This window comes from Falco biarmicus, chromosome 11 (genome assembly GCF_023638135.1).
Source record: "Falco biarmicus isolate bFalBia1 chromosome 11, bFalBia1.pri, whole genome shotgun sequence".
Lineage (NCBI taxonomy): Eukaryota > Metazoa > Chordata > Aves > Falconiformes > Falconidae > Falco > Falco biarmicus.
In genome coordinates this window covers 29,318,056-29,330,306 of record NC_079298.1, presented here as the reverse complement: position 1 = coordinate 29,330,306, position 12,251 = coordinate 29,318,056, and the positions used below count along the sequence as shown (strand labels likewise).

At 56.7% G+C, this 12,251-nt stretch overlaps 2 protein-coding genes across 20 annotated transcripts in view; one reads left to right on the top strand and one right to left on the bottom strand.

Annotated features, from left to right (window-relative positions):
* PRRC2C (proline rich coiled-coil 2C) overlaps window positions 1-4,791 on the top strand; it is a 75,659-nt gene extending 70,868 nt beyond the window's left edge. For 14 of the 18 annotated variants that reach the window (XM_056356362.1, XM_056356367.1, XM_056356379.1 and 11 more), the window contains 2 exons: window positions 798-1,034; window positions 3,340-4,791. In XM_056356362.1, the coding sequence (XP_056212337.1) occupies window positions 798-1,034; window positions 3,340-3,600 (498 nt within the window). In that variant the 3' untranslated portion in view covers window positions 3,601-4,791. The remainder of the gene's footprint in view (window positions 1-797; window positions 1,035-3,339) is intronic. The other 4 variants (XM_056356373.1, XM_056356380.1, XM_056356377.1 and 1 more) reach the window with 1 other exon arrangement.
* Window positions 4,792-8,876: 4,085 nt separating this feature from the next.
* Window positions 8,877-12,226, bottom strand: MYOC (myocilin). Of its 2 annotated transcripts, XM_056356526.1 has the most exons (3): window positions 11,329-12,224; window positions 10,789-10,908; window positions 8,877-10,670 (listed from the first exon to the last, which is right to left on the bottom strand). In XM_056356526.1, the coding sequence occupies exons 1-3, from the start codon at window positions 11,825-11,827 to the stop codon at window positions 9,886-9,888; spliced, it is 1,404 nt and encodes a 467-aa protein (XP_056212501.1). In that variant the 5' UTR covers window positions 11,828-12,224; the 3' UTR covers window positions 8,877-9,885. The 2 variants fall into 2 exon arrangements, with proteins under 2 accessions (XP_056212501.1, XP_056212502.1); XM_056356527.1 differs by lacking the exon at window positions 10,789-10,908 and having other exon boundaries at window positions 11,329-12,226.
* Between the last annotated feature and the right edge of the window lie 25 nt (window positions 12,227-12,251).

Genomic DNA, 12,251 nt, shown 5'->3' with positions numbered 1-12,251 from the left:
ACTAGTAATGCAGATTTTGTGGCGTGTTTAATTTTGAGAGTTCTGAGCACACTACGTCATGCACAAGTTGTGAATGATGTAGAACTTGACAGTTGTTCTGCTGTCTTCCCCATGCAGTTGTAATGCATGTCATCCTGCAAAAACAGATCATTTGGTTGGGGAAAGGGAGAAGCTTTGTGTCTCCAAGGGTCCCAGTGCATATTTTAAACGTCTATAACGACACAGCAGATTTGCGGTTGTTTGTCTGAGATGCAGCTCTGAAGGACTGATGAAGCAGTTGAGGTTGGAAAGGACCTCTGAGTGTCGTGCAGTCCGTACCAAGCAGGGCTGTTGGCAAAGGGTTTGATTTGCTTCTGGCATTCCAGGGAGCGCAGTTTACAGGGGTGGTGCATCCCTGTAATGGGCAACTGTATGTAGCCAGGCTGCTTAGGGAAATGTAGCCTCTCTAAAAATGTAGGTATTTCTGCCTGTCTTCTAGCGTTTGGAGTGTTTGACTGCAGGACTTGAGGTTTGACATTTGGATTGCCACTAGCAGAAGCTACCTAGCCTTTCCAGGGCTGCCTTTGGCTAGCGATGCCTCCAGTGCTTTGCGTGGGTCTTCTCCCTTACGCACTGCAGGGCTGTTTTTTTCCAGAGTTCAAGCGTGGCCTCTCTTAACATAAAAGCCTATTTTCTTGACGTCAGTGTGACAGCAGAGCGGCAACTTTTTCCCCTTTAAGGGAATGCCAACGTGCAGTCTAGTTGGCAGTTTTTCTAATTGCAAAATGTCTCTTTTTGTTGTTTTTTCCCCCACTTAGATCCTCTCTCAGCCTAAACTGCTCCCTCCATTGGTAAGAGCCCCATATACTAACACCTTCCCAGCGCCTGTTCAGAGGCTGCCAGTAGTACTGCATAGTCAGATGCCGTCTCAGATGACCACAGGCCTTATGAGCCACCCTCATTTACCGCCTGTGGCCAGAGGTCTTTGTGGATCAGTATCTGGAGCCAGAGGCAATCAGGCCCAGGCTGCGATGAAGGCTGAACGAGACGTGAAGGTTAGTATTTGAACAGCAGTGCTGTTAACACCAGTTCAGTCTTGACAGCTTGTAGGGCAGGAATGTGTCTACAAATCATGTCTTAATTAAAATGCCTCTGGACCCAAAGCAGGTAGCCAGGCCTTTAACAGCTGAATGTAGACCTTCTCTAAGCTCTGGGGGTTTTTTTAGTAGGAACTTTAAACTAAAAAAAAAAAATGTGTAGGGAGCTTCCTTTCTCAAGAGGTCTTGTGGTCAGCAGTTCTGAAGCTACCACTGCTGTCAAAGGCAATCTGATAACTAGGTTTCAAGAGCCTGGATTTTTTGAATGAATGAGGAAGCCTACAAACCTGGTCGTTGGCTGTCGTTTCACATCTGCCTTCCCAGCTCTGAGTGGCAGTATGAACCCTCCTGTTCCAGCCAGCCTCGCTCCTTACCGACTCTGGAGATTCATTTCCCAGTGGTTTGAAATGCCTGTCATTTGTTCTCTGTGGTGGAATGCAGTAACACGGCACACTCCACAGAAGAGGCGGCTGCATTTCAGTAGCAGGTGATGGGACTCATCTAATTTTTTGAAGCACTTTGGGACCCTTCAGAGTGAGGCAAACTATTCTTACCAAGGCAGGACTGCAGTATGGGGCATCTGTGTAGGGACACCCGTGTATGCTCAGCCTGTTTTCTGCAGAGTAAGTTGCTTTAAGAATAACAGTACTAAGGAGCTCCTTTATCTACTGCTGTTTGCTGTAACCCGTGCATTAAGGTGTAAAAGCGAAAGTGTGTGTTTTCCTGGCTATGTCTGGTTGTAGGAGAATTGATTACCCCTTAAATTCTAGGTACTTGGTCCGTTTAGTTTTCTACCATCGACATAAGCTAGCTGTAGACTTATGTCTACATAGGTAATGCTTATGTATTGTCTCGAGCCTGTATTATGGTTTGAATCTAGCCAGTCATAGCAGATACTTAACATGCAGTCCCGGTGTTCTGAATCTCCCTGCGAAAGCTGTTCGGAAGAATGTCAGTTATTCTGTCACGCTTGGTTACTTGTCATCGAATCATCTAGCCTTAATCTCAGGGGATGGCTGAAATCTGCAGAAGATTTCAGGTGTCTGGCTCCGGTAAAATCAGACTGTTGCTGTGGTCCTGCACACCTGAGCTCACAGGTTTGTTTTCTGTTCTGTTGCTGGCTGAGTTATGTGAAGCAGCTATGCAGTATTAAGGCCAAGACCTCTTGTTCCAGGCTTTTGCTGTTTTTTTTCCCCCCGGTGTGTATGTGTCTGTGTCCCCGTTCTCTATAGAAAAGCATAAAATACTTTGAGAGATACATGGAGGCTCGGTGTCTGTAGTGTAGTTGGGTTCCTTTATTAAGATAAACCTTTTTAATTATAAAAAAAAAAAAAGCATTTGACTGCATCGGGCTTAATCGTGCAGCTTCCAAAAGGTTGAACTCTTCATGCAACTCCTGCTTTGCCTGAGTCTGGGCCGGAAAGCCAAGTGCTTGGTCTGAAGCATCTGGTCTGCACAGTGTTTTGCTGACAGATGAAAGGTCTGGTGTAAAACTAACTGAAACATCTAGTCACAAAGGCTGAATTTCAGAGGTGCAAAGTCAAGGTTACTGATAGAATTCAGAGGAGGGATTTGAGGGAAGCCAGACACTAGTTTGTGCTGCCTGGAATGAGCACCAGCTTTGAGTGGGAAGCAGGCAAAGCTTCAGCTTCCGTATACACAGCCTCGAAACCAGTTCACTTGCATCCACATTGCGGACTCTGAAGTCTGTGTCCAGAGCAACAGGGAGAAAAAATTCGGGTGCTCAGACTAGATTCTGCTGCTGTGATGCAGCCCCTGCACTCAAGAAGCCCAGACCACGTGGCAGGAGAAGTGACCGCTGGCGTGGCCCTCGGTGCCCACAGTGGTGTTGGGGCACGGGCAGCATGCAGACTTGCGCCTTCTGGTCGTGTCTGACTTTGGCCGAGGAGTAAAGCTTCAGTGTGAGCCTACTGTAGGCAGTGTTTATACTTTTTTTAAGCCCTGTAATAATAGTGGCATGAAAAAATATTAGATAATGCTTCAAGCTGTTGTCCCTGGTGGTCTTTTCTGGGGTGAGGAGTAGGAAGAGCAAGGAAAGCCTAGGCATGACGTTAAGCTGCTACTGAGGAGACAAGTGCCCAGATGTGGTGACATCTGGGAAGCAACTGGATGGACGCTGCCTTTCTAAGAAATTCTGGCCACTGTGGTCAGTCCTTCCCCTTCCATTTAGGAAATACTTCTGTGAAGTTGCTCTTATTTCAATGCCCTCTCTTCAGTAAACATGTTTTCTCCCTTTCTTAAGGCAAAGCAGAGAGCAGAGGTACTTCAGTCCACCCAGAGATTCTTTTCTGAACAGCAGCAGCAGAGCAAACCCGTAGGAGGCAAAGCGCAGAAAGTGGACGAGAACGGGAGCAAACCCGCCGAGGCAATTGCTGACTCTTCAGGAGTCTGCCAGGACAAAGCCGAGGAAAAGCCTACCCCTGCGCCTGCTGCGGCAGCAAAACCTGTTAGAACTGGACCAATCAAACCTCAGGCAATCAAAACCGAAGAAACAAAATCTTAAGAGGCTGTGTTTCCATGGAGGTGGGGGAAGAGGGGAGGGTGGGTGAGATGACAGCAGCGTGGATTTGTAGCCCCAAGGACGAGACGCGAGTCTTTCCCTGCAGGGCTCTGAACAGCGTAAAGGGACATAGAAGCGATCAGCGGTTACGGGTGCGAACTGCTGCGTATCCAGCTGAGCTTCTAGGCTCTGTTGAGCTTGTATCTTCTCTTTAACAGCATGATGGCTGCTTTTGGTGTGTGCACGTTCTACACGTGTGCGCGTGTTTTGGCTTGCACACCTGTATGCTTCCCGAAGTGCAAAACAGACAGGGAAGAAGGTGGTCGGGGAAGCATGTTCCTAGCTGACAGGATTGAATACTCTTTATTTTCTTCAGGCTCTGATCTTCAGCTGCTATTTTTCTTTTTATAAACCCATGAGTGTGAGAACATGCAGATCTGAAGATGGTGCTGGGCCAAGTAATGTGTGTTAAGTTTTTAGTGACTTTAAGAAGCTTCTATCTTGTAATAAACTGAGGGATTCGTATAGCTGGCGACATTGCCGTGTGACATCTAACCTAACGTAACACAGAGTTAACGCTGCTGATGTTGGGTTTCCCTCTGAAGGCAGTGCTTTGCGGGCTGCTGCTTCTTGGATGACAATATACTGTATTTAGATCACCACATGAAAAATGCTACTTGGCCACCTGTGTTCTCTACACCTGCTCCCCCCTCAGTCGTTCACCTCTGGAGTTGAAAGGTTCATTGCATCAATAGTCAGATTTGTTCTGTTCACCTCTGTCCAGCTATCTTGATATGATGCGAGTGATCTTGAAACGGTTTCCAGTTTGTCTGTATACAGCAACGAGCACTTAGAACTGTGCCACGAGAATAAAAGAAACCTTACCGGATTAAAGAGAGTTTTATCTAAAAGGTGCATTCTTTATATCAGAGCTGCGTCGCACCACCTCCTTGCCCACAGTGTGCTGGAAAGTAGAATCAAGTCAAATAAATGCCTTTTTAATTGTATCCTCTAGTATTATAGCTGTAGGACAGTACTGTATGATACTTCTGTGAATGTAAGATATCCTGTACCTGCTTATGAAATGTAGTAGTGACTGTGCTATACCGGAGCTGTTTTTAATAATGTTATTCTAGAGGTTTTTTTCCAGACAATGATTGAAAAAGCTAATAAAAAGCACCAGGTACCACATCAGTAGCAGAATTTGCTGGTTTTTTCTGGGATTTTTTTTTTTTTTTTTACATTTTTTTGGAAGGAAGAGTTGAAAGTCTAATGTGTATAATTTTGTTCAAATGACTGCAGAAGCTGGAAAGGCTGTTGCTGCTATCGATGCCTAGTGAATCGCTATTGGTTATCTTTTTATATAAATATATATATATAATTTGAACTTTTGGAAACTTTAGCTGTGATGTCAACTTTGGAAAAAAGTATCCCACTTGTAGTGTGAGTTGGCATTGTACAGAAATTAACAGCCATATTGGTCTAGAAATGTTAAACTTAATTTTTTTCCATTTGTACAGGGGTAACGCACTGTATTAAATATGTACGGTCTTATTTACATGGGTTTGATTACAGAAACTAATAAAGTATTCTCTAAATAAAGTATCCGGGTAATCTCATGATTAGCACAGCGCTGCAGGATGCAAGGAGAGCACCTGAACGTCGTGCGCCAAGCGAAGAGTGTGCATTGCAGCTTGGGGAGAACAGACTTCAGAAGAAAAAAACTGTTTGAAAACAACAACTTTTTGTTTCCGCCAGCACTTTCGATGTCATTCTGCAGCAAAGGCCTCGCAGGATGTGCTTCCACCGAGCTCTGGAAGGAGCCTGCCGGTTGCATTGGCAAGATGCTGGTGAGCTGCCTAGCGAAGAGCTGCTCGTCAGAGGAGACCAGGATGAGCCCAGCCCGTTCCTCTCAGTTTAAGCAGCCGCTAAACTAACGGTTGTAGCCGGCCACTCTCCAGGTGCCAGCACCCTCACAGCAAGGGGCTGTCACAAGCAAGATGTTTCCTGCAGGAGCTGAGCTCTGGCGTGAGCCGCCCCGAGGACGCGGGTGGCTGCCTCCTTGCACCGCTCCTGAACCGCTCCCTTCCCGCAGCACGCTGGCTGCCGCGCGTTCACATTACGCGATTGCCGATTACTGACTCGGGCCCTTAAGCAGGGGCAGAAGGAAGGGTGAGGCGGCCTCCAGGCCTTCTGCTGTGGGGGTGAAGGCATCCCTGCTGCAGGGTTAGGAGGAGGCAGGATGTGTCAGCTGCCCACCAGAGGGAACTTGGTTCATAACAAACACCAGAAACCTTCTCGTGGTTGGTCTCTGAGGAGCGATCCCTGCCTCTGGAGAAGGTGCCAGCTCGTGTTGTGCCTCCAGGGAGTGCCAAGGAAGGAGAGCCCGCGGCGGGTGGCTCTGCGAGCGCCACCGGGAGTTGTGCAGATGTACCTGTGGTCACTGGTGGTGCTGCCAGCCCCGCGTGTGGTGGGGGTGGCCTGGGGGCACCGGAGGAGCTGGAGCCCTCTCCTGCCCAGGCTGGTCCTTGTAGGGGGTTGAGCTGCAGCAATAAGGAGTAAATAAAGGTGCCGTCATCCATGGATGGAGTGATGGGAGGAAGCAACCTCAGCGTAGGTAACGCCACAGGTAAATCACCTTTTTTTTTTTTTTTTTTTTTTTTTTACAGGAACCATACGAGCATGGCTGGGGGAAAGGCTCAGGGAAAGGAGGATGGAGGTGGGGGGAGGGAGTGAGCGTGGGCATTGATCTATAAATGTGCTGTGAAAGAGTAACTGAGTGACGCTGATGTCCCCTTGTTCTGAGGCTGTCTTCTGCCTGGTTCGTCTTGGAGGCACACCCTAAAAATGGGCAATCGTTCACCTGACTGGTCTGTTTTTAAGGAAATGTTGCTGAAAGGATTAATCTCAAATTCTCCAGGAAAGCTACTAGTAAACTCTGGCGCATTTCCCACGGTCGGCTGTGGGAACGTACCGAGCTTTTGGCTGTTTCTTGTGCTGAGCAGAACAAGGATATTTCTGCAGGAACTTCATGAAAAGCAAATGCTTGGGCGTTTTGTGCATCCGAACGAGCTGATGTTGGTGCGTGCCTCTCCCGAGCTGCCCCAACCACCCCGGCCGCCTTTGAGGCCAGGCTGAGCTTTCAGTCACTGACCCCGATTCATTGAATCATTCCTGACGTTTAACCGGATAACTTGCTGCTGGCCGTTTGCACTGGAGTAGATCTTGCTTTTCTAATTTGAGTGGGATTTGGTGTGTAATCTCTTTTCTAGGACTCCGGTCATCACAAATAATTATGCTGAACTCCCCATGAATTAGGCAGCTGTTTATGTTGGGGAAATTAACTTTTTTTTTTTTCCTATTCCTTTCTTATTAACGTTCAGTCTGCAAAAAGACAGTAACTTTTCCCAGAAGGGGGTTAAACGCGCCTGGGGCCAGATCCAGCCCCCCTGGGCTGGGGCTGCCCTTGCTGGGCTGCGGGAGGGGAAGGACTGGGCTTGTTTTTGCAAAGTCTGTTAAGTAAAGCTGCGTGTTCAGCGCTGCTCGGCTCCAGCCCAGCTTTCTGGAAACCCTGTGTACGTTGGCTCGTCTTCATTTATTTTCTTAGTTGATTAAGTGATGCCCTTCCCAGCCCGAAAAGACCCCAGTGCTGGCAGCGGGAAGGGCGGGGGCGCTCTGCCCTTGGTGTCTGCTCACAGTGCAGCTGCTGAGGCTGCTGCTCCCTGGGGACCCTTGAAACCAGCCCAGTTCTACACCGGAGCTCAACTGGTGCCTCTGGGGCGCTGCAGGGCCCAGGGAGGCTCCGGCCTCGCCTCCCACCCCACTTTGGCACAGAAATGCCTTTCTCCCCTCCTTGGCAGCAGGTTTTCTGCGTGTGGGGCTGCCTGCCTCGCTCCTCCCGGCCCCAGTGGGCACATGATGTCTCTTGGGTGACCCCATCGCTGCCCTCGCCCCCACATCTGCTGCCTGTCTTGCCCTGGCCTTTGCCTCGTTCCCCTGCTCCAGGGCGCAGGCAACTGCCTGGCCCGGGCGGGTTTGGCAGCGGGACGGGGGGATGCTGCTTCCCAGGGAGCAGCGCTGTGCACCCCTCTTCCCCGAGGCCAGGAACGCCCGTGATGCACCATCAGTTAATTGCAGCGGCTGGGGTCAGTCACAGCAGGTGCCCCCTCCCCACGCTGGGAGCGGGGCACCCAGCTCCCGCTGGCTGGCACAGCGGGCAGGGGGCTGCCACCCCCCGGGCAGGAGGGCAGGGGAGGTGCGAAGGTGCCATCCCAGGGCACCGCGAGCAGCACCCCGCACCACGTGGGGATCCAGGTGAAGCCCGTAACCTGCTGCAGTGTCAATGATGCAGCATTGGGGTGGCGGGGGGCCCTGGGGGCTCCCTGACTGCGGGTGGCAGGGGGTTGCGTCACTGCTCTGCCTGGGCTGAGGCCCGCAGACAAGGGGGGATGAGCCCTAATTCTGTGCAAATGGGGGTGGTGCAGCGGGGGCTTGGGGTGGGTCATGGGGCGCTGCACGGGAACAGCGCTGTAGGGTCCGTGCTGGCTCTCTGGGATCGTCCCAGCCCCGCAGGGGGGTGAGAAGGGGTCTTTCAGCCTCCTGCCTCGGTGTGCTGGGGTCCCACCTGCTTCCCCACCCTGTGGCCCCAGGTTGGTCCCCCCTGGGGCATGTCCCATCACACACCCTCCCCAGCCCGTCCCGGTGGTCTGGCAGGGCCCATCCCCGGTTCCCCCCCCCCGCTGGACTGGCTGCGGAGGAGCACATCCTACCTGCAGCCAGCACCCACCGCCCTCCTGACACCCCCTTGCCTCCTGCCCTTCCAGCACGGGCTCCCAGCGGTGCTGTCCCCTCAGCGAGTGGCCATACGTCCCGAAGTGGCCATACGTCCTGGTGCTGCGGCAACAACAGGGGGCTGCCTCCATCCCCCCCCCCCTTGCAGCCCTGCCACCTGGAGCATGCCGATCTGTCCCATTCAGTAAATCTCCAGGGTTTAGCGCGCTGAAGCTTTAACTTTTATTCTAGTTCAGTGTTGCAGGTATGTCCCAGCCCCCCTTCACGCTAAATAAAAGTGCTCCTGGGGTCAGCCCCGTCAGCAGCTGCCTCCCAAACGTGGCATTTTCCCAGCCAAAGCTTTACAGCTGCCCTCCAGCACCTCCAGCCTGTCAGTGCATCGAGGTGGGGGAACCAGCACTAGCAGCGCTTCACACCCCCTCCACGCTCCAGCCCACCAAATCCCCAGGAAAACCTGGGCTTGGAAAGACGAGGTGCACGGCCGCAGCGGTGGTGAGCAGCGTTTATTGGGGTATCCTTTGGGGATTGCAGCTGCCGCTGCTTCATCTGCCCCGAACGCCGGGGAGGTAGGGGGAAGAAAAAGCTTCCTACAAACTTTCTACAATAAATAGTTAAAACCGGTGGGTTTTGGCCTGGCACAGGGAGCTGCCAGCCAGGCGGGGCCGTAGCTGCATCGGTGGCCGGGCATGGCCGAGAAGCTGAAGCATGTGGCTGAGGGGCTGGGCATGCCGAGGGGTGCTCTGCCAGCGCTCCTCACCACTGCTTTCTTGGCTTCTTTTTCTTTTCCCAATAAAACAAGGCTTGTGCAACAACTGTCCATATTCCCTGCTGCTTTTGGTCCTGCCGGATGATTTCTGGAGGCAGTTGAGCTCCCGGCTGCCCCTGGGCACCAGCGGAGTGGGATGCAGCGGGGCCAGTGGGCTCTCAGCAGGGGAGCTCGGCAGTGGGGCCGCCGCTGGTGGGCAAGTGCTGCTCTGTGCCACGAGGCCTGCCCGAACTGGGGAGGTCTCCGCAAAACTTCTGCTGCTGATGGGGTCCTGGGGGTGGATTTAGGTGGGACCCTCCCCGACAGCCTCTCCCCACCCCCACCACCTGCCCTGCCCTGCCTTCACCGTGCTGGAGCCCTCCCTGCTCTGAACTCAGGGTGGCCAGGCTGGGCGCTCCGAGGATGCTGAGCAGCTCAGGGCTGGCTACCACTGCAGCCCACCACGACCCTGCTGAGGCTGGGGAGAGGTGCCTCAGTGGCTCAGCCGCGCTCGGCAGGAGCGCTTCCTTTCTCACCGCTACGCTGAGCACGACAGGATATTGCCAGAGGTGCCAGCGGAGATGTTGGTGGCCCCACGGCAGCACAGCTGGGCAGCATGTGGCCCCCACCATTGCGTGGGGCTATCTAAGGTGGCACTCCCGGCTGTGCCAGGGGGAGCTGGGGAGCGAAGCGGGGTGCCAAGGCACGCATGGGGGTGGGGGGGGCTGAGCCGGCGCATCCCCAGCCCTGGCTCATGCCTGGGAGAGGCGGATAGGGTAGGTGACCATGTTGAAGCTGTCCCAGGCGAAGAGCTGTCGCTCAGTGGGGTTGTAATCCACCATGCTGAGGTAACGGAAGCGGTTCTCGAAGGGGATGCTGAGGGCCCGGCTGGTGCTGGTGGCTGTGTTGTAGGCGAAGTTGATGGTGGCGTTAGGTGCCGAGTAGCTGCTGACAGTGTAGAGGGTGCCGCAGATGACGAAGGAGTTGGCCACCCCTCGCTTGCGGATGTTGGTCTCCCAGGTCTGTTGGATCTCCAGCGTCTCAGGGTCCAGCTTGGAGAGGACGATGGCCCCCCGGGCCTTCTCGGTGCTGTAGATCACCCAGAGCCCCGTCTCATCCACCGCCAGATCGATGTCGGTGTAGCCCCCCCAGGAGTAGGGGTACTGCCCGTGGTAGCCGGCACCGGGGATCTCCCTCTGGGCCGTGACAGCCTCTCCCCGCAGGTCGTAGCGGGCCACGGTGTGGGAGCGGCGGGGCTGGAAGAAGAGCCCACCACGGTAGATGACAGCCCCCGTGCTCTCCAGGGGCTGCGGCAGGATGTGCACCTTGGCGGGGTAGCCCCGGGCCAGCTGCTCCGCCGCCTCATACTGGAAGAGCTGGCGCACCTCCGTGCCCACCGCGTCCACGCGCCAGGTGGTCTCCCGCGTGAAGGGGGGCACGGGCTCGGGGTCCTTCATCCACACGCCATACTTGCCCGCGATGGAATCTGCCCGGCCGAAGATGATGGGCTCCCCCACCCACACCAGCTCGCCACAGCCTGCTCGGGGACAGGAGGGGACAGAGGGGGGTTAGTGCTCGGCGGTGGCGCCCGGTGAGCCCCTCGCGAGGGCCAAGCGGTACCGGGGAGCAGCAGGGCACGGGGCCGGTGGCAGTACCCGAGTCCTGGCTCCCCGGCCGGCCGAGCGCCGTCTCCTCCAGCAGCCGGGACGCGGGAACCTCCGTCCTCTCCGACTGCAGCTCCTGGTAGGCGAGGGGCTGCGGGTCCCAGCGAGGGGCTGCGGCGTGGCCAGGCACGGCGTGAGCAGGGGCTGAGCCAGCCCCCCCCTCACCGCCACGCCTGCCCTCGGGGGGCTGCACGCCCCACTGCTGCCCCCCAAAATGCCAATGCCTCGGGCAGGAGCCCGGTGCCCCCTCCCGCTGCGGCGGGGCACGCTGTGACCTGCCGACAGGGACCCCACCACGCCGCTGTTGCCCCCCTGGCGCGGGGCTTAATGCTCCTTCAGGGCACTCCTACCCCCCCCAGACGAGCGTGGCCCCCCGCATCCCCGCTCCCATGGCGGGGTGAGGAGGGCTCCGGCTGCCGGCCCCCACTGAGGGATGGGGAGGGGGCTCGCTGCAGCAGCCTGTGCCCCCCTCCCCGGTAGGGCTGAGCCCACCGCGAGGGTTCCCGCCCGGGGGCGCCGGGGGGCACTTACCCTTGCCGGGGCCGCGCAGGGTGTCGCGGCCGGGCCCCTCGGCGCCGGGGGGGCAGCGGGCGGCCCGCAGCCGGGTGATCTCCTGGGCGCTGCTCTCCAGCCGCCTCCCCAGCTCCTCCTTCTCCCGCTCCAGCCGCCCCTTCTCCTCCTCCAGCCGGGATTTGGCCCGCAGCAGCTCGCTGTAGGCGGCCTCCAGGCGGGCGGCCGGGGCGGCCCGCTGGGGGTCCCGCCCGCCCCCCGCCTCGGCGCCCCGCGGCCCCGAGCCCCCCGTGCCCCGCTCCCGGCTCTCCAGCCGGCTCAGGCGGGCGGCCAGGGCGGCCAGCTCGGCCCGCAGCTCGGACACGCCGCCGCCATCGGAGCAGGTGGCCTCGACGGGGCTGGCGACCGTGAAGGTGTAGGTGCAGCGGCCGGAGCCGTCATCGGCGCGGCGTTGGGCGGCCGCCTGCGCCCGGCAGCCCAGGGCCAGCGCCCCCCCGAGCAGCAGCCAGGCCCCCAGCATGGCCCCGCCGCGCCCCCGCTCTGCCGCCGCCCGCGGCCGCCCGCATTTATAGAGCGGGAGGGCGGTGGGGAGAGAGGGTCGGGGGGGGACGGGGGGGGACGAGCCGGAATCTTCCAGATGCTTGTGGCGACGGTGGCTTGTGCCCAGCGGCACAACCTCCCCCCCCCCGCCCCCCCGGGGCCGCTGGCCGGGCTCCGGCTGCCTGCGGCCGCCGCCGGGGCTTTAGTGGCGGGGCCGGCTGCCAGGGGCGATGCCGGGGGCTGTGGCGGCAGGACCCCCCCGCGGGCGGGCAGGGAGGTGTCGCACGGGGCCCAGCCGGGAGCGCTGCCAGCCGCCGGGTCCCGGGCCAGCGTGCTCGCGGGCTGCTGGAGCTGCCCCCCCGCCGGCCCCGGGTGCCGGGCCAGCCCCCACGGGTCCCGCCGCT